General features: G+C 45.3%; 1 protein-coding gene and 1 pseudogene across 5 annotated transcripts in view; both read left to right on the top strand.

The window, feature by feature from the left end:
- Positions 1 to 1,532: 1,532 nt before the first annotated feature.
- CCDC125 (coiled-coil domain containing 125) overlaps positions 1,533 to 21,718 on the top strand; it is a 53,785-nt gene continuing 33,599 nt past the window's right edge. The window contains exons 1-4 of one of the 5 annotated variants that reach the window (XM_058434174.1): positions 1,533 to 1,950; positions 8,150 to 8,269; positions 13,803 to 14,146; positions 20,225 to 20,283. In XM_058434174.1, the coding sequence (XP_058290157.1) occupies positions 13,843 to 14,146; positions 20,225 to 20,283 (363 nt within the window). In that variant the 5' untranslated portion in view covers positions 1,533 to 1,950; positions 8,150 to 8,269; positions 13,803 to 13,842. Of the gene's footprint in view, positions 1,951 to 1,977; positions 2,067 to 7,909; positions 7,949 to 8,149; positions 8,270 to 13,129; positions 14,147 to 20,224; positions 20,284 to 21,718 lie in introns of those variants that run through there. The other 4 variants (XM_032145040.2, XM_058434175.1, XM_058434176.1 and 1 more) reach the window with 4 other exon arrangements.
- On the top strand, positions 19,764 to 21,309 carry LOC116462493 (cofilin-1-like; annotated as a pseudogene).

Below are 21,718 nucleotides of genomic sequence, written 5' to 3'. Positions count from 1 at the left end.
TCTCTTTCCTTCCTTATCTGCATGCTGGTTTTCAGGCCTTTGCTCACCCTGAAGGAGCCTCATATGACCAGTAGTTTCACTCCTAGGCAGCTTTTATATCTTTTATCATTTTTCTAAGCCTAAGACACCTTTGGTCAGGCACGGTGGCTCACGCCTGTAATCCCAGCACTTTGGGAGGCCAAGGCGGGCAAATCACCTGAGGTCAAGAGTTCCAGACCAGCCTGACCAACATGGAGAAACCCCCTGTCTACTAAAAATACAAAATTAGCTGAGCATGGTGCATACCTGTAATCTCAGCTACTCCAGAGGCTAAGGCAGGAGAATCACTTGAACCTGGGAGGCAGAGGTTGCAGTGAGCCAAGATCGCGCCACTGCACAGCAGCCTGGGCAACAAGAGCAAAACTCTGTCTTAAAAAAAAAAAAAAGACTCCTTTTCTTTCCTCATTAATTTGGCGGCCACGTCTGTCTGGAACTTATGGGACGTCCTCGTCTTCATCAGGTTGGCAGATACTCCAGCATGGCCTGCCGGCCGCCGAGGCCACCATCCACAGGCTCAAGGGCTCCAGAGGGAGCCAGACAGCACATCCTTGCAGGGGACGCCACCCGCCCCCAAAAGCCTGTTTTTCAATGACTGCCTCTACCTCTGAACCTCAGCTTAGATCTCTCTCTCTCCCTCCCTCCCTCCCTCTCTCTCTCTCTCTCTTTTTAAGACAAAGTCTCGCTCTGTCGCCCAGGCGGGAGTGCAGTGGCGCGATCTCGGCTCACAGCAAACTCCGCTTCCCCGGTTCAAGCGATTCTCCTGCCTCAGCCACCTGAGCAGCTGGGAATACAAGCACCCGCCACCACGACCGGCTAATTTTTGTATTTTTAATGGAGATGGGGTTTCACCATGTTGGCCAGGCTGGTCTCAAACTTCTGACCTCAGGTGATCCACCCACCTTGGCCTCCCAAAGTGCTGAGTTAACAGGCGTGATCCACCGCACCTGGCCCGATCTACCTTTCTCTTACAGGATTCCTAGAGACTTAATATTTTGGTTTTGGTTTGTTTCTTTTTTGAGACAGGGTCTCCGCTCCGTCGCCCAGGCTGGAGTGCAGTGGTCACTGCAGCCTGGATCTCCCAGGCTCACAGGATCCTCCCACCTGACGGCCTCCCGGCCTCCCGAGTAGCTGGGACTACAAGTACCCACCACCACACCCGCTACTTTTAAATTTTTTTTTTGAGACGAAGATTCATTCTGTTGCCCAGGCTGGAGTGCAGTGGCGCGATCTCGGCTCACTGCAAGCTCCGCCTCCCAGGTTCACGCCATTCTCCTGCCTCAGCCTCCCGAGTAGCTGGGACTACAGGCACCCGCCACCACGCCCGGCTAATTTTTTGTATTTTTAGTAGAGAAGGGTTTTCACCGTGTTAGCCAGGATGATCTCCATCTCCTGACCTCGTGATCCGCCCGCCTCGGCCTCCTGAAGTGCTGGGATTACAGGCGTGAGCCACTGCGTCCGGCCCTACTTTTTAACTTTTTTGTAGAGTGGGGACTCACTATGTTGGCCATACTGGTCTCGAATTCCTGGCCTCAAGCGATCCTCCCGCCTTGGCCTCCCAAAAGCTGGGATTACAGATGTGGAACCCCGCGCCGGTCTGAGCCTCAATGTTTGAACCACCGAATTTTACCTGTATTGACACACGCCCCGTCTTGTTGTTTTTCTAAATCTCATGTCATTGTTTGTATATTGGTTACCTGTAGTTGGCTTTGGAGCTGAAGGTGGGCAGAGCTAACATCAGGTTGCACACAGGAACCGAGTGAGGTCGCGAAAAAGTAGCGCAAGCTGCCTCGAAGGCCCAGGGCGACCTCACCGGCGTTTCCGGTCTGGGACTGCGCCCACGCGGTCACGTGGTGGCCAAGAGGACGCGCGGCGGCAGCTGCGCACGCGCACGGAGAGGAGGCTCCTTGCCAGGTGAGCGAGCTGACTGGGGCGCCGGGGCGGTAAGAGGGCGCTGCTCGCTGAGCCAGAGTCCGGGCTCCGGTCCCCGCCACGGACCTTGAGAGGGTACCCGGGGTCAGACCTGGCAGGTGGGAACCGGGAGTGGGGAGGACCCAGGGCGGGGGCGGGATGCGCAGATTCGTGGAAACTCTGCAGGTTGTGGACAAACTGCCCAAACTGGCTCCTTTTCCCTGAATGCCAGTTTAGTGGCCTCGTCTGATAAGAAAAAAATAAGAAATAGATTTCAGAGACCCTATTTCTGTCTCCCTCCCCACCTGCTTTATTTTTTTTCTTTTCTGTTAATTTTGAGCCTCATAAAACTATAGCGCCAGTATCCTGGTTTGGATCCTGAAACAGAAAAAGAACATTAGTGGAAAAAATAATAAAGGCTGTGGTTTAGCTAATAGCACGTACCCATGTTAATTTCTTAATTTTGACAAATTGTGCACAAATGTTAACATTAGAGGAATTTGGGTAAAAGGTATACAGGAATTCTTAGTACTATCTTTGCAATTTACTGTACATCTAAAATTATTCTAAAATGAAAAATTAAGAAACAAAATCCTAAAGCAAAGTGCAGCAGGCCATTGTTCACCAGGGAGGGCTCAAGTGAGTTCCTCTTTGTCAGGGAGTTAGGCATGTTTGACCAACTTGTTTGCTAAGGCAGAGTTGTCAGGCTACTGAATGTAGATTCTTCTGTCCAAAGGTTTCCGGGCAGGAATCGGTTTTCTCTTTCGAGTCTATCAAATATCTTTGGAACACCTGTTGTGCATAAGCAAACGAGACACACAAAGTCTCTGCACAAGGGAATATACAGTCAGTCTAGGTCAGGTAGGAAGTAAGCACTATTAAAAAGATTCAGTAAAACCTCCCAGAACTGGGAAGACTCAGATGTGGAAGAAATCACATCTGGTCCAAGGGAGTCAGGAAGGCTACTGGAGGGAGTGCTGTCCTGAACTGAGGGGGCTCTGAGAGGAGACAGCATTCCTGGGGTGAAGAATGGCACCAACAGAGGCTTGCAGGTGACCAAGTTGAGCTGAGGGAGGAGCCCTGGGAGCAAGTGCAGTTCCTCTTACGTGGAAGCACAGAGTACATCCAGGGAGTACTGCCAGATGAAACTGGAGGTGAAAACTGTAGCTTTGTTGTAGAAAACAGGGTGACACTTCAGTTGGATACATTATTTTTATTTTTATTTTTTTGAAACAGAGTTTCGGCTGGGCGCAGTGGCTCACGCCTGTAATTCCAGCACTTTGGGAGACCGGTGGGCAGATCTCCTGAGGTCTGGAGGTCTAGACCAGCCTGGCCAACATGGTGAAACCCCGTCTCTACAAAAATACAAAAATTAGCCGGGCATGGTGGTGGGTGCCTGTAATCTCAGCTACTGGGGAGGCTGAGGCAGGAGAATCGCTTGAACCCAGGAGGTCTAGGTTGCAGTGAGCCGAGATCGCACCGTTGCACTCCAGCATGGGCGACAGACAATGGTGCTGTCTCAGCTCACTGGAACCTCCACCTCCCAGATTCAAGCGATTCTCCTGCCTCAGCCTCCCAAATAGCTGGGATTAAAGGCGCCTGCCACCATACCTGGCTAATTTTTGTATTTTTAGTAGAGACAGGGTTTCACCATGTTGGCCAGGCTGGTCACGAACTCCTGACCTCAGGTGATCTGCCCACCTCAGCCTCCCAAAGTGCTCGGATTACATGTGTGAGCCACTGTGCCCAGCCTAAATTTTTTTTAAAAAGGAAAACAGGGTGACATTGACTATAATTATACATGCCATGGGAGCCATGGAATGTTTTACAGCAAGAGAGAGACATCATTCGGTTTGCACTTGGATATCACTGACTTGGCAGCAGTATGTAGGTTGGCTTGAAGTAGACCAATTAGGGAATTATCAGGCTAGTCTTGGGGAATTAAAGAGAAGTTCCACCAGGGCAGTGAAATTAATGTGCAAAGAATGACATGGTTTGGGGAGATTTTTGTGGGTCTAGAAGACCTAGCAACTGAAGGCATGTGAAGAACAAAGAGGAAAAAACAATTCTAAAGTTTTGCTTCTGGGTGTTTTGGAGCATGGTTGATGCATTTGCAGAAATAGAGGACTCAGAGGGAGACCTGGATTGGGGGCTGGGAGGATAGTGAATTTTTTTTTTATTTTTTTAGATGGAGTCTTGCTCTGTTGCCCAGGCTGGAGTGCAGTGGCGCAATCTCAGCTCACTGCAACGTCTGCCTCCCGGGTTCAAGTGATTCTCCTGCCTCAGCCTCCCGAGTAGCTGGGACTACAGGTGCACACCACCGTGCCCAGCTAATTTTTGTATTTTTAGCAGAGACGGGGTTTCACTATGTTGGCCAGGCTGGTCTTGAACTCCTGACCTCATGATCTGCCCGCCTCAGCCTCCAAAGTGCTGGGATTACAGGCATGAGCCACTGTGTCCGGCCGTGAATTTGTTTTTGAGCAAGATGTGCTTGGATTGCTGGCGGAATATCCAGTTGGAGATGTGTATTTAAGAGTAGTAAGAGAGGAAGCCAAACATTTACAAAAGGGACAGGAAAAAGAAAAAGAGCCTTAGAGGACAGATATGAGGAGATATGAGTCAGGGAAGGAGGAGGATCAGATTTCTATTTCTTGGGGCTTCAGGAGTCAGGTGGACCTGGACTTAGTGTGTCAGTAGTGTCACAGCTCCTGCAAAGGTAGAGGAGACTGAGGAATGAAACTTGATCTTGGATTTATCTATGAGGAAGTAACTGGTTATCTTTTAAAGAGTTGTTTTAGTGGAAAAGTGAGATGACTGCTAACAGACTATAATCTATTCATCCTACAGCCTTTCCCAAGTGGCCAGAGGACTGGACAAAGAGCCAGAAATATTGTTTCTAGTCCTGGCTCTGCTGCTAATTACCATTGTATTTGGGGCAAGTCATGTATGCCTGGACTGGAATAGAAAAAAATACATCCGAGCCAGGCTCGGTGGCTCACGCCTGTAATCCCAGCACTTTGGGAGGCCGAGGCAGGTGGATCATCTGAGGTCAGGAGTCCGAGACCAGCCTGGCCAATATCGTGAAATCCCATCTCTACTAAAAATACAAAAATTAGCTGGGTGTGGTGATGGGCACCTATAATCCCAGCTACTCGGGAGGCTGAGGTGGGAGAATCGCTTGAACCCAGGAGGCAGAGGATGCAGTGAGCCGTGATCACGCCATTGCACTCCAGCCTTGATGACAAGAGCAAAACTCCGTCTCAAAAGAACTCCGTCCCACTGGCTGGGCATGGTGGCTCACACCTGTAATCTCAGCACTTTGGGAGGCTGAGGCAGGATTGCTTGAGCCCAGGAGTTCGAGACCAGCCTGGGCAATATAAGGAGACCTTGTCTCTACAAAAAATACAAAAATTAGCCTCTACAGGAACAAAAAAATTAGCCAGGTGTGGTGGCACATGCCTCTAGTCCCAGCTACTCGGGAGGCTGAGATGGGAGGGTCACTTGAGCCCAGAGGTCGAGGCTGCAGTGAGCTGTCACTGCACTCCAGCCTGGTCAACAGACTGAGACTCCGTCCATATAAAAATAAATACTTTAATCCTAAAAGTTGACACATCTATTTTAGACAGCATATATTGGTTCAAGCCATCTTTTAAAAGTCAAAGGTAGGCCGGGCGCAGTGGCTCACGCTTCTAATCCCAGCACTTTGGGAGGCCGAGGCAGGCGGATCACGAGGTCAGGAGATCGAGACCATCCTGCCTAACATGGTGAAACCCCATCTCTACTAAAAATACAAAAAATTAGCCGGGCATGGTGGCAGGCGCCTATAGGCCCAGCTACTCAGGAGGCTCAGGCAGGAGAATAGTGTGAACCCAGGAGGCGGAGCTGGCAGTGAGCTGAGATGGCGCCACTGCACTCCAGCCTGGGTGACAGAGCGAGACTCCATCTCAAAAAAAAAAAAGTCAAAGGTATAAAGTATGAAGGAACCTCTGTGTTTATCTATTCAAGATTACCATATAGTACAGAATCAGCTGTAGATATTCTTAGATTTTGTGGTACTGTTAAAAAATACAATATTGTAAAAATGGTATATGGAAAAATACTCTAATCCTACTAATTTATTTTTATTTTTTGTTTTTCTTCTAATCTTTGTCCCTAGTACAGACAACTTTGAATTCTGCTTTTTATGTTTTACACTTGTATATGTGAGCATTTATCATGTTGCTGCCTAGTCTACACTACATAGTATTTTAATTTTTATTTTTATTTAATTTTTATTTTTTGAGATGGAGTCTCACTCTTGTTGCCCAGGCTGCAGATTATTCTTAAACTGTGTTAAATATATTATAACTCTAATACTTATTTAGTTAATTTTGTTTAATTGCATAGTATTTTATAAAGTTGTTAAACCAAGATTTAACTGTTTCTTTATTGTTCAACATATTTTATTATTTCCTAATTTTGTCCAGTTAGAAATTAAATGGTAGAGTAAATCGCTGAATGGGTTGAACATAAAACAGGCATAAATACAGACTCATTTTAATTTAAAAAATTAAAACAAAAAAAGTCCGGGCATGGTGGCTCACACCTGTAATCCCAGCACTTTGGCAGACAGAGGCGAGCAGATTGCCTGAGGTCAGGAGTTCGAGACTAACCTGGCCAACATGGTGAAACCTTGTCTCTACTAAAATACAAATTTTAGCTGGGCATGGTGGCAGGTGCCTACAATCCCAATGGAATACCTGGGATGCTGAGGCATGAGAATTGCTACAACCTAGGAGACGGAGGTTGCAGTGAGCTGGGATTGCGCCATTGCTCTCCAGCCTGGGTGATACAGCGAGACTCCATCTCAAAGAAAAAAAAAAAGCCCTCAATAAAACCAAAAGGACACTTTTATTCCTAGCAAAACCTAATAGTCTGGAGAACATGTTCCATGGAGCACACTTTGGAAAATGCTGATACAGAAACAATTTTAGAGCTCTGAAGAACCAAAAACCTAGTCCCCTAAATTGACAATTGAAGAAAATAGTATTCAAATTCAATAAACATTGATTTGGCTACCATAGTTGATTTCAAATATATCAATGGTGCCCAAAAGTGTCCCGATAAAGTAGTTATGCTTAAACCCCTGTTAAGAAATAAAACAGGCTCTAAGAAGTTAAATGACTTACCTAAGATCAAAAAGCGGCAAGTGGTGAAGTGAGATTTGAACCCAGACCTCTTGAGTCAGTGCCTTCTCCGTTAACACATCCTGCTGCTTCCCTGGTCATCAACCCTGAATACATTAAACTGGTTGAATAGTTTAGTGACTTCAAATATTTTCACTTTCTTGGAAGTAATGTGTTTCAAAAGTGAAGTTTAATTTGTATGGTATTTCATGTTACCTTACTATTAGCATATAAAAAGTGGGAGAATAGGCCAGGTGGGGTGGCTCACATCTGTAATCCTAGCACTTTGGTAGACTGAGGCGGGCAGATCACGAGGTCAGGAGATCAAGACCATCCTGGCTAACACGGTGAAACGCCATCTCTACTAAAAATACAAAAAATTAGCCAGGCGTGGTGGCGGGCACCTGTAGTCCCAGCTACTCAGGAGGCTGAGGCAGGAGAATGGTGTGAACCTGGCAGGCAGAGCTTGCAGTGAGCTGAGATCACGCCATTGCACTCCAATCTGGAGGACAGAGCATTCTCCGTTTAAAAAAAAAAAAAAGGTGGGAGAATATACAGTCAGCAGTCCCTGAAGTTACATCTTATTTATTTTTAGAGACAGGGTCTTGCTCTGTTCACCAGACTAGAGTGTAGTGGCGTGATCACAGCTCACTGCAGCCTCGACTTCCCACCAGGCTCCTGTGTAGCTTGGGACTACAGGTGTGCACCACCATACCCAGCAATTTTCTTTTTTTTCCTTTTTTTGTAGAGATGAGTCTCACTGTGTTGCCCAGGCTGGTCTGAACTACTAGGCTCAAGCAGTCCTGCTTTGGCCTCACAAAGTGCAGGGATTACAGGTATGAGCCACCATTCCCATCCTGAAGTTAAGTTTAAGAAACAGTAGGCAGGGATAAAAAACAGACAAAACAACACCACCACCACCTCATTATATTCAACTCTGAATAGCAGGAAGACGTACCCATGATGCCTGAATTTATGTGGTGCATTGAAAAATGTTCTTAGCTAACTCTACAATTGCTTACTTTTTCCTTTTACAGCTTTTCCCCTTTGTGTTGACCAATTCCATTTTCTTCTCTGCTGCCTGCCTAATCCTGACCACACCCTTCTTAACACAGGCCAGAGGTTGCCTTAATAAGCAGGAGTCTACTGCACTAGAGGTAAAACACAGCCTCCCGAGGGATTATTCTTTGATTCAATAAATATCTTCCTATCTACCTTGACAACATAGATAAATCTCCTTTTTAAGGAAATAATCTTGTAAAAGAACCAAGATGATTTTATAAAAATCTGGGAAAAAATGGATCCAGAATCTCTGTTAGATATTGCTCAAACTAGGTATTTTAGACTTTAAGTTCTATCTGAAGTCATAAATAATAGAAACTTGGTATACTCTGATGTTAATTTCATTGAAATTCTGCAAATAATACAAAATAGTGGCTAAGAGTGTTGGCTCTGACATCAGACATCTGGATTAAAAATCTGTCTCTGGGCCAGGGGTGGTAGCTTACGCCTGTAATCCCAGGACTTTGGGAGGCTGAGGTGTAAGGATCCCTTGAGGTCAGAAGTTCAAGACTGGCTGGTCCGAGACCCTGTTTCTACAAGATGAATTAAAAATTAGCCTGGCGAGGTGGTACACATCTGTAGTCCCAGCTACTTTGGAGGCTGAGGTGGGAGAATCACTTGAGCCTAGGAGGTTGAGGCTGCAGTGAGCTGTGGATGCATCACTGCATTTCAGCCTAAGCAATGAGCAACAGAATGAGATGCTCTTTTTTTTTTTTTTTTTTGAGACAGAGAGTTTTGCTTTCTCACCCAGGTTGGAGTGCAGTGGCACGATCTTGGCTCACCGCAACCTCCGCCTTCTGGTTTCAAGTGATTCTCCTGTCTCAGCCTCCCAAATAGCTAGGATTACAGGCGCCCGCCACCACACCCAGCTAATTTTTGTATTTTTAGTAGAGACGAGGTTTCACTATGTTGGCCAGGCTGGTCTTGAACTCTTGACCTCGTGATCCGCCCACCTCGACCTTCCAAAGTGCTGGGATTACAGACATAAGCCACCATGCCCAGCCCAAGACCCTGTCTCTTAAAATCCATCTCCACTTCTGGTTGGCTGTGTTACTCAGTCTCTGCTTCAGTTTAATTTTCATACTTAATAATGGTATTGTCTTGCAGAGTGTTTGTAAAGAATAAATATAATAATCTAAGGCACTTAAAACTGTCTAGCACATGGAAAGCAGGCAACAAGTGCTAGGTATTATTACATTTTTTTTTTTTTTTTTGAGACAGGGTCTCACTCTGTTGCCCAGGCTGGAGTGCAGTGGTCCAATCTCGGCTCACTGCAACCCCTGCCTCCCAGGTTCAAGCTGTTCTCCTGCCTCACCCTCCCAAGTAGCTGGGACTACAGGCGTGCACCATCACACCTGGCTAATTTTTTGTATTTTTTAGTAGAGACGGGGTTTCACCATGTTGGCCAGGCAGGTCTTGAACTCCTGACCTCAGGTGATCCATCCACCTTGGCCTCCCAAACTGCTGAGATTGTAGGCGTGAACCATCACACCTAGCCTAATGAGTTTTGATAAGTGGCCACTCTAGTGAAGATATAGAAGTTTTCCATTACCCCAGAAAACTTCCCTCATGCCCTTTGTGGTCATTTCTCCCATGCCAAGCAACCATTAATTTGTTTACCATCATTGTATGTTAGTTTTTTTTTTTTTTTTTTTTTGAGACAGAGTCTCACTCTGTCACCCAGGCTGGAGTGCAGTGACGCGATTTCTGCTCACTTCAAGCTCCACCTCCCGGGTTCACGCCATTCTCCTGCCTCAGCCTCCTGAGTAGCTGGGACTACAGGTGCCCGCCATCACGCCCGGCTAATTTTTTTTTTTTTTGTATTTTTTAGTAGAGACGGGGTTTCACCATATTAGCCAGGATGGTCTCAATCTCCTGACCTCGTGATCCACCCGCCTCAGCCTCCCAAAGTGCTGGGATTACAGGCGTGAGCCACCGCACCCAGCCTGTATGTTAGTTTTTGCCAGTATTTCATACGGTATATGCTGCTGTTGATTTATTTATTGTTTTAATTAGCGATGGGGATCTTGCTACGTTGTCCAGGCTGGTTTCGAACTCCTGGCCTCAAGTGATCCTCACACCTCAGCCTCCCAAAATGCTGGGATTACAGGCGGGAGCCACCACATCCGGCCTAGTGTGTGCTTTTTTGTTAGCGTAATGTCTGGGAAATTCATTGCATATATCAGAAATGAATTGTTCTTTACTGACAAGTATATTCTGTTGTATGGACAGACTATAATTTCTTTGTTTTACTGGAGATGGACACTTGGGTTGTTTCCAATTTTTGACAAATTGAGTGATGTATGAATATTCATGCACACATCTTTATATGGACATAGGGTTCTATTTCTCTTGAGTAAATCCTTAAGAATGCAGTTGCCATGTCACATATTTATAAGAAGCTATCAAATTGTTTTCCACAGTGGTTGTACCATGTTTAACTCACATCACCAATGTATGAGACTTTCAGGTACTCCACATCCTCAGCAGCACTTGGAATTGTCAGTGCTGTGAGGTAGAATCTCACTGTGGTTTAAGTTATAATTGCCTGATGACTAATGATGCTGAGCATCTTTCCATCCATGTATCTTCTTTTATGACATATCTGTTCGAATCTTTTAAGGGTCTTTGTTTTTAACATTGAAAATATATGGCATTTTGACCCTAAAAATGACAGAAATTCCTTAATACATGGTCAGATTTATTTGGTATCTACATAAGGTTTTAATAGTGGAAGAATAGAGAGATCTCCACAACAAATGCAAGACTGAGATTAAATTTCTTTGGAAGTTTTGGAAGCAACTACTTAAACAGCAGGATATTTAGAGAAAAATGTTAGATGTGTTTATACCCCCACACTCCACTTTTTTTTTAAATGAGACTTGAGAGAAGGATGAAATATTTCTAAATAGCTATAGCAAAGCAGCTGTTTTGAAATGCCTGGTGGTGAAAGTCCCTCTTAACTGCACTCTGTACTGGAGGCACAAGGTTGAGCATTTCTGCTTCTCCTGGCTGCTTCGCTGTCACCAGGTAGGTGACTGGGGTGGCCTCCACATGGGGAGGGCTCAGTGATACTAGTTGATTGGTAGGCATTTTTGCCAGGAGAAGTTTTCTGCTGGGAAGAAAGGGAGGCGTAACTCCTTTGTATCTGCTGTGGAGTCCTGCTAGGGTGCTGGCTTTGTTTTTCTGCCCTAAAAGCAAGTACAGTCTAAGCAAACCTGCTCTGCATGGCCTGAGGTAGGATAGGAGCTCCGTGGGTTCCAGTTGGTTGATTCAACCAACCAGGGTTGAAAATATTTGGAAAAAAAAATCCACAGTGTTCCAAAAACAAAGACGAGTTTGCAGCACTCAGAGTACGAGGTTAAATCCACGGGAATGAAGTGATGTATAGGCATTGTATTAGATATTATAAGTAATTTAGAGACTATTGAAAATATATATAAAGTACACAGGAGGATGTGCCTAGATAATATGCAAATATGATACCTTTTTTATTAATAAATTAACAAAAATGTTTTTGAGATTGAGTGTTGCTCTATAGTGCAAGCTGGAGTGTAGAGGCACAGTTATGGCTCACTGCAGCCTCCACCTCCCAGACCCAAGCAATTCCCCCACCTCAGCCTCCTGAGTAGGCATGTGCCACCAGCTAATTTAAAAAAAAATTTTTGTAGAGACAGGTTCTCACTGTGTTGCCCAGGCTGGCCTCAAACTCCTGGGCTCAAGCAATCCTCTCCTAGCCACAGCCTCTCAAAGCCTTGGTATTAACAAGTATGAGCCACCATGCCTGGCTAAGAATTTGAGGATCCAAGGAAATACACAGAGGTCTTGGAACCAGTTCCCCTTGGATTCCTTGGGATGATTGTATTTCAGTTTGTTTCTTTATTTCTCTCTTCCTTTATTCAGTTATTAAACAAGTATTTATTGAGTGTGGAGTATATCTGCTCCCCACCCCCATGTGGGGCCTCACTCCTGTCATCCCAGCTACTCCGGAGGCTGAGTTGGGAGAATCACTTGAGCCCACGAGTTGGAGACCAGCCTGGGCAACATGGCTAGACCTCATCTCTCAGACAAACAAATGAAAAAACAAAACCCAGCTGGGCGCGTTGGCTCATGCCTGTAATCCCAGCACTTTGGGAGGCCGAGGCAGGCAGATCACCTGAGGTCAGGAGTTTGAGACCAGCCTGACCAACATGGAGAAACCCCGTCTCTACTAAAAAAAAAAAATAGAAAATTAGCCGGGCATGTGGCGCATGGCTGTAGTCCCAGCTACTTGGGAGGCTGAGGCAGGATGATCGCTTGAACCCGGGAGGTGGAGGTTGCGGTGAGTCAACATTGTGCCACTGCACACCAGCCTGGGCAACAAGAGCGAAACTCTGTCTAAAAAAAAAAAAACGAATTCTGAAATGTTAAATACTTATAATTGGATTGCAAGGGCATTTATATGTGAGTGCATTGCTGGGATATTCATGCCTGTATAATACAGGAAGAAACTTTTTTCCCTGAAAAATTCAGCTTTATTATACAGTTGTTTACCAAATTATGTTTCAGTCAATGACAGACCACATAGACAGTGGTGGTCCCATGAGATACTACTGTATTTTTACTGTTTCTTTTCTATGTTTAGGTATGTTTACATACACAAATATTGACCCATGTGTAACGATTTCCTACAGTATTCAGTGCTTTAACATGCTGTACAGGTTTGTAGACTAGGAACTGTAGGCTACACCATGTAGCCCAGGGGTATAGTAGGCTATACTATCTAGGTTTGTGTATGTATGCTCTACGATGTTCACACAATGACAAAATTGCCTAACAACACATTTCTCAGAATGTATTCCCATCATTAAGTGACACATGACTTTATTGATGGGTTTTTTTCATTTTGTTTGTTAGGTTTTTTGTTTTTTTAATTGTAAATTGACATTATAGCTGTCTATATTTATGAGGTACAAAATGATGTTATGATTTATGAATACAATTTGGAGTAATTAAATCAAGCTGATTAACATATCCATCATGTTATCATTTTTGTGGTGAGAACATTTGAAATTTATGAGCAATTTTGAAATGTACAATACATTTTTGTTATATTCACCGTGCTGTGCAATGTATGGCAAAGGAAAGAACCTTATTCTTCCGGTCTAACTAGGACTTTGTGCCCTTTGACCATCATCTCCCCATTCCTCCCATCCCTCAGCCTCTGGTAACCACCATTTTGCTTTCTGCTCCTTTGAGTTTGATAGTTTTTTATTTTATACATAAGAAAGAACATGTGGCATTTATCTTTCTGTGCCTAGCTTATTACACTTAGCATAATGTTTTCCAGTTCTGTCCATGATGTCCCAAATGACAGGATTTCCTTCTTTTTCAAGGCTGACTAGTATTCCATTGTGTACACACACACACACACACACACACACACACACTACACCATATTTTCTTCACCTGTTCATCTTTGATGGACACTTAGGTTGATTCCATATGTTGGCTATTGTGAACAATGCTGCAGTGAACATGGGAATGCAGACATCTCTTTACTGATTTCAAATGTTTTGGGTAAATACCCAGAAGTGGGGTTGCTGGATCTACTGATGATTTCCTAACTACTCTTCTTCTTAACTACAGACAACCCTTTCTTTCTTATGATAAAGACGGCATTTGGCTCATGAGCAAGGTGGCGAGGTCATCAAGTGAGTCAGACGTGCAGCTCTGGGAAACAGAAGAGGATGACATGACAGAAGGTGATTTAGGGTACGGCCTCGGAAGGAAACCTGGTGGGATTTATGAGGTAGAAGTTTCACATAGGTCTAGAAAAAGATCAGATGGAAAGAATTTTAGCCCTCCTCCATTTCCGAGAAAAGGAGAAGAAAGAAGTGAAGCGAGTTTTCAGTATTCCAAGCATAACAGCCTGCAAGATACATTCCCTCAAGCGTCCAGAATTTCCAATTACAGACGACAAAGTAGCACTGGTAAGAATGCTGAATTTCCTCTCCTTTCTTTCTCCTGTGAATAGTATCAAAGCTATAACCCTTCCAAAATCTAAAATGAATAATCACATTGCATTTTAGAATTTTTTTTTTTTTTTCTAGACAGAGTCTTGCTCTGTCACCCAGGCTGGAGTGCAGTGGCGCGTGATCTTGGCTCACTGAAACCTCCGCCCCCAGGGTTCAAGCGATTCTCCTACCTCAGCCATTGGAGTAGCTGGGATTACAGCTTAGCCACTGCACCTGGCTAATTTTTGTGTTTTTAGTAGAGGCTGGGTTTCACTATCTTGGCCAGGCTGGTCTCAAACTCCTGACCTCAAGTGATTTGCCCGCCTCGGCCTTCCAAAGTGCTGGGATTACAGGCGTGAGCCACCGCACCCAGCCTTTAGAAATTTATCTTCATTCATCTCTTGGGACTGGTGGTAGTACAAAAGCAGTTGACATTTATATTTCTAAAATTGTACAGATTTGAAGTACAGTAGTTCTGCATCTAATATATTTGTTCATGATGTCTGTAAGTGATTACCAGCCTTGCCTTTTTTGTGATGTACTTTTTTTGTAGTCAATAAATATTTATTGGGCATCATTAGGTATCAGGCACAGGTCTAATTTCTGAGAATAATGTCAGTAAACAAAATAGACAAAGGCCCTAATGTCATGGATTTCACATTCTAACAGAGGAGATAGAAAATAAACCTACAGCCGGGTGCAGTGGCTCACGCCTGTAATTCCAGCATTTTGGAGGCCCAGGCGAGTGGATCACCTGAGGTCAGGAGCTTGAGACCAGCCTGGCCAATATGGTGAAACCCCATCTGTACTAAAAATATAAAAATTAGCTGGGTGTGGTGGCACGTGCTTGTAGTCCCAGCTACTCGGGAGGCTGAGGCACAAGAATTGCTTGAACCTGGGAGGCGGAGGTTGTGGTGAGTCAAAATTGTACCATTGTACTCCAGCCTGGGCAACAGAGCAAGACTTTGTCTCAAAAAAAGAAAAAGAAAAAAACCCCCAAACCCTGCAAATCAACAGATGTGTAACACTGGGCAGTGGTAAGTGAAGGGATAGTGAGTGATTATGGGGAATGGGGTGCTAGTATTTCAAGTCAGGGTTAGGAAGTCTTCTGTAAGGAGTTGACTTTTTTTTCTTTTATTTTTATTTTTATTTATTTATTTATTTTTGAGGTGGAGTCTCACTCTTTTCACCCAGGCTAGAGTGCAGTGTCACGATCTCAGCTCACTGCAACCTCCGCCTCACGGGTTCAAGCTATTCTACTGCCTCAGCCTCCCAAGTAGCTGGGATTACAGGCACACACCACCATGTCTGGCTAATTTTTTTTTTTTTTGTATTTTTAGTAGAGATGGGGTTTCACCACGTTGGCCAGGTTGGTTTCAAACTCCTGACCTCAAGTGATCCACCCACCTCGGCCTCCCAAAATGCTGGGATTACAGGCGTGAGCCACCGCGCCCGGCCTTTTTCTTTTTTAAAAAGAGAGGGTCTCACTGTGTCACCAAGGTGGAGTGCAGTAGCATGATCACAGCTCACTGCAACCTCAACGTCCTGGGCTTAAGCAATCCTCTTGCCTCAGTCTCCTGAATAGCTGAGACTACAGGCATGTTCCACCATATCCAGCTAATTTAAAAGAAATTTTTTCGGCCAGGCGCCGTGGCTCACGCCTGTAATCCCAACACTTTGGGAGGCTGAGGCGGGTGGATCACGAGGTCAGGAGTTCGAGACCAGCCTGACCAACATGGCGAAACCCCATCTCTACTAAAAATACAAAAATTAGCCAGGCGTGGTGGCATGCACCTGTAATCCCAGCTACTCAGGAGGCTGAAGCAGGAGAATCGCGTGAACCTGGGAGGTGGAGGTTGCAGTGAGCTGAGATTGTGCCACTGCACTCCAGCCTGGCGACAGAGCAAGACTCCGTCTCAAAAAAAAAATTTTTTTTTTTCTGGAGACAAGGTCTCACTGTGTTACCCAGGCTGGTCTCAAACACCTGACCTCAAGCAGTCCTCCCACCTTGGCCTGAGCACCGGAATGAAGGGGAGAGTAAGGCAGTGGATCTTTGGGAAAGGAGTGTTCCAGGAAGAACAGAGATGCTTCTGGTTATTTTAGGATGTCATGAAACTCTCAAAAATTGTCAAAACAGTTCGTCTTAATTTATCATAACCAAAAAGAAATTATACCTTACCTTATGGAAATAATAAAATTTAGCATCATATTGTGATAAAATGTTACAACTCCAAAATGATCGGGAATTTGTGGATAAGCCCATGCCTGTACCATGGCACCAGCTCTTATCTGGCTAAATATTTTGTAATCTATGTTGTAAAACTTCCTCTTCTGAAACTTCCCCTCAAAGTTGAACAAACACAAATTAGAACAACATGAGAGTGATTTAAGAAACATGGTTTCAGATTTACAAAAATACATGATAGCTCAGGGTTCGTCCCCATCCTTCAAAATCCCTCTGAAATTAGAATGGGATTATTTTTATATTTTTCTTCCAATTCCTTATTGTGTATAGAGAATGGATACTGTTTTGCAAGCAAAATGTTGAAAACTGAGCATGATGCTAAGATGCCTTTATAAAAACATGAAGAGGCCAGGTGCAGTGGCTAACGCCTGTAATCCTAGCACTTTGGGAGGCTGGGGTGGGTGGATCACGAGGTCAGGAGTTTGAGACCAGCCTGGCCAAGATGGTGAAACCCCGTCTCTACTAAAAATACAAAAAAATTAGCTGAGCATGGTGGCAGGTGCCTGTAATCCCAGCTACTCGGGAGGCTGAGGCAGGAGAATCACTTGAACCCGGGAGGCGGAGGTTGCAGTGAGCCAAGATCACACCACTGCACTCTAGCCTGGGCAACAGAGCAAGACTCCGTCTCAAACAAACAAACAGCATGAAGAAACACTGGGGTATAAATAAGATTTAAATAGTAATAGTATGAGTTCCCATTTTGTTGGGTTATGAACTTTTCTTTTTATTAAAGTTGGCCCTATCACTAATAGATAATTTCCAAAATACCACACATTTAATGGCTTAAAACAACACAAATTTATTATTTTACAGTTCTGTAGGTCAGAAGTCCCAAATAGGCTACGTGTGGTAGCTGATGCCTATAATCCCAGCATTTTGGGAGGCCAAGGTGGGAGAATCACCTGAGGCTGGGAGTTCGACACCAGCCTGGTCAGCATAGAAAGACCACAACTCCACAAAAAAATGTTTAAAAATTAGCCAGGTGTAGTAGTGTGCACCTGTAGTCCCAGCTACTTGAGAAGCTGATGCAGGAACACTGCAGCCTGAGCAATAAAGCAAGACCCTCTATCTGTGGAAAAAAAATTCCCAAATAAATTTCAGTGGGCTAAAGCCAGGGTGTTGGCAGGATGCATTCCTTCTGGAGGTTCAGTGGGAAGACTCTACTCCCTTACCTTTTCTAGCTCCAGAGGCTACTACATTCCTTGGCTCATGGCCCCCTCCCCATCTTCAAAGCCAACAATGGCTGAGTCTTTCTCACATCATATCACTCTGACATTGACCTTCTCGTCTCCCTCTTTCATTTATAAGGACTCTTATGAGTACACTGGACTCACTTGGATAATCCGAAGTACTCTCCCATCTCAAAATCCTTAATCTCATCACATCTGCAAAGTTCCTTTTGCCATGTGTTCACAGCTTCTGGGAATTGGCATGTGGACATCATATTCTGCCTACCACAAGTATTAATAGAATAGAACTTGTCACCACCAACCCAGAGTCACTCTGTCCCTCCTTGGAAACCTGTATCATCCATCACAGTACAAACATGATTTAGGTTTTGCCTTAGATACTGTTATGTTAATGAAATTTCAGCACTATGCCCGGCTAATTTTTGTATTTGTTAGTAGAGATGGGGTTTCACCATGTAGGCCAGGCTGGTCTAGAACTCCTGACCTCAGATGATCCACCCTCCTCAGCCTCCCAAAGTGCTAGGATTACAGGTGTGAGCCACCGCACCCGGCCTTTTTTTTTTTCTTTTTGAGACAGAATTTTGCTCTGTTGCCTAGGCTGGATTTTTAGTAGAGACAGGTTTTCACCATGTAGACAGGCTGGTCTTGAACTCCTGACCTCAGGTGATCTGCCTGCTTCAGCCTCCCAAAGTGTTGGGATTACAGGTGTAAGCCACCGCGCTCAGCCTTCAGGTTTTTTATTTTATTATTTATTTATTTATTTATTTATTTATTTATTTATTTATTTAGAGACAGAGTCTCGCTGTCGCCCAGGCTGGAGTGCAATGGCGCGATCTCGGCTCACTGCAGGCTCCGCCCCCCGGGGGTTCACGCCATTCTTCTGCCTCAGCCTCCCGAGTAGCTGGGACTACAGGCGCCCACCACCTCACCCGGCTAATTTTTTGTATTTTTAGTAGAGACGGGGTTTCACTGTGTTAGCCAGGATGGTCTCGATCTCCTGACCTCGTGATCCGCCCGCCTCAGCCTCCCAAAGTGCTGAGATTACAGGCATGAGCCACCGCGCCTGGCCAATTTATATTATTTTATTTTTTTGTTTGTTTAATTTTTTTTTTTTTTTTGAGACGGAGTCTTGCTCTGTCGCCCAGGCTGGAGTGCAGTGGCGCAGTCTCGGCTCACTGCAAGCTCCGCCTCCCGGGTTCACGCCATTCTCCTACCTCAGCCTCTCCGAGTAGCTGGGACTACAGGCGCCTGCCACCATGCCCGGCTAATTTTTTGTATTTTTAGTAGAGACGGAGTTTCACCGTGGTCTCGATCTCCTGATCTCATGATCCGCCCGCCTCGGCCTCCCAAAGTGCTGGGATTACAAGCGTGAGCCACTGCGCCCGGCCTTTTTTTGTTGTTTTTTTGAGACGGAGTCTCGCTCTGTCCCCCAGGCTGGAGTCTAATGGTGCAATCTCGGCTCACTGCAACCTCCGCCTCCCAGGTTCAGGCAATTCTCCTGCCTCAGCCTCTCGAGGAGCTGGGACTATAGGCAGGCACCACTATGCCCAGCTAATTTTTGTATTTTTAGTAGAGACGGGGTTTCCCCATGTTGGCCAGGCTGGCCTTGAACTCCTTATCTCAAGTGATCCGCCCGCCTCGGCCTCCCAAAGTGCTGGGATTACAGGCGTGAGCCACTGTGCCCAGACAAAGTTATTTCTTATGTATTTATACCACTACATCATTCAAGCTTAAGCCAAAACACCAAAATCTATTTATTTTACTCACCAATATTCATGTTTTTCTATATTTTTGTTTGAATGTAGTAATTAACCAACTCATTAACATCAGTTTTATTTTAGAGTCCTTTTTTGTTTTTTTTTTTAGATGATCTTGCTCTGTTGCTCAAGCTGGAGTATAGTGGTACAGTCATAGCTCACTGCAGCCCCAAACTCCTGGACTCAAGTGATCCTCCCACCTCAGTCTCCCACGTAGCTGGGACTGCTGGCACATCACCACGTCTAGCTAATTTTTTATTTTATATTTTGTAGAGATGGAGGTCTGTGTTGCCTAGGCTTGTTTCTAACTCCTAGCCTCAAGTGATCCTTAGAGTCTATTTAAAGATTTTTTTTATTCAAAAGTACAGTATATGTCTTTTCATTTGTGAAATGTTTTACACTCCTATTTTTACCATAATTTGGTCTGTTATAATTTTTTCTTTTTGAAACAGAGTCACTCTGTCGCCCAGGCTGGAATACAGTGGCACGATCTCTGCTCACTGCAACCTCCTCCTCCCGGGTTTAAGTGATTCTCCTGTCTCAGCCTTTCAAGTAACTGGGACTACAGGCAGGCACCACCACGCCCAGCTAATTTTTGTATTTTTGGTAGAGACAGAGTTTCACCATGTTGGCCAGGCTGGCCTTGAACTCCTGACCTCAAGTGATCCGCCCGCCTTGGCCTCCCAAAGTGCTGGGATTACAGACGTGAGCCACTGCACCTGGTGGTATATTATAATTTTCTTCTCTTTGCAATTTAGGGGATACCTGTATTTGGTAATTTGTAAACAAATGTCCTGTTTAATTAGTTAAAATATTCAAATTTTTTCCCCTAATAGATTCTTTTCTCCTCCCCACCAAGTAGATTCGAATTCAGAATTGTCAAATGAAGAATTAAGGCAATGTCTTCATGAAACTTTAGAGGTAGGTACTCTAGCTAATATAAAAATTCTCGGTTTACCTGGGTCCCAGCAGCGGCTGCAGTGCTCTCGTCTTCTGCAGCTCTCCATACCCTCTCCTTCTCGCTTCCGGAAACATGGCCTCTGGTGTGGCTGTCTCTGATGGTGTCATCAAGGTGTTCAACGACATGAAGGTGTGTAAGTCTTCAACACCAGAGGAGGTGAAGAAGCGCAAGAAGGCGGTGCTCTTCTGCCTGAGTGAAGACAAGAAGAACATCATCTTGAAGGGGAGGGCAAGGAGATCCTATTGGGCGATGTGGACCAGAACATTGATGACCCCTATGCCATCTTTGTCAAGATGCTACCAGATAAGGATTGCCTCTGCGCCCTCTATGACGCAACCTACGAGACCAAGGAGAGCAAGAAGGAGGACCTGGTGTTTATCTTCTGGGCTTCTGAGTCTGCGCCCCTTAAGAGCAAAATTATCAGTGCCAGCTCCAAGGACGCCATCAACAAGAAGCTGACAGGAATCAAGCAAGAATTACAAGCAAACTACTATGAGGAGGTCAAGGACCACTGCACCCTGGCAGAGAAGCTGGGGGGCAGTGCCATCATCTCCCTGGAGGGCAAGCCTTTGTGAGCCCCTTCTGGCCCCCTGCCTAGAGCATCTGGCAGCCCCACACCTGTCCTTGGGGGTTGCAGGCTGCCCCCTTCCATCCAGATAGGAGGGGCTGGGGGAATCCCAGCAGAGGAAGGTCAATCCCTTCACACCAATTGCCAAACAGACCCCCCACCCCCTGGATTTTCCTCCTCCCTCCATCCCTGATGGTTCTGGCCTTCTGAAACTGCTTTCGATCTTCTGATTCCTCTTGGGTTGAAGAAGACCAAGTTCCCCCCAGGCACCTCAGTTATGGGGGGGCCTGTATTTTCTTTAACAACACCCCCACTCCCCACCCGTTCCTCCCCCTTCCCTTGCTGCTGACTGGTAACTGCAATAGTGACTCTGTGCTTGTCTGTTTAGTTCTGTGTATAAATGGAATGTTGTGGAGATGACCCCTCTCTGTGCTGGCTGGTTCCTCTCCCTTTTCCCCTGGTCACTGCTACTCATGGAAGCAGGACCAGTAAGAGACTTTCGATTACAAAAAAAAAAAAATTCTCAAGTGAATAAATTTAAAATGGTACCAATTGTGTGAAGGCAATTTTGTTTTCAGTTTTTGTGACTTGAGAGTCCTTTTTTTTTTTTTTTTTTTTTTTTTTTTTTAGGCGCTGGAGTGCAGTGGCGCAATCTCGGCTCACTGCAAGCTCCGCCTCCCGGGTTCACGCCATTCTCCTGCCTCAGCCTCTCCGAGTAGCTGGGACTACAGGCGCCCGCCACCACGCCCGGCTAATTTTTTATATTTTTTAGTAGAGACGGGGTTTCACCGTGGTCTCGATCTCCTGACCTCGTGATCCGCCCGCCT

Source organism: Hylobates moloch, unplaced genomic scaffold (assembly GCF_009828535.3).
Source record: "Hylobates moloch isolate HMO894 unplaced genomic scaffold, HMol_V3 SCAFFOLD_23, whole genome shotgun sequence".
Taxonomy (NCBI): Eukaryota; Metazoa; Chordata; class Mammalia; order Primates; family Hylobatidae; genus Hylobates; species Hylobates moloch.
This window is presented reverse-complemented; position numbering and strand designations above follow the sequence as displayed.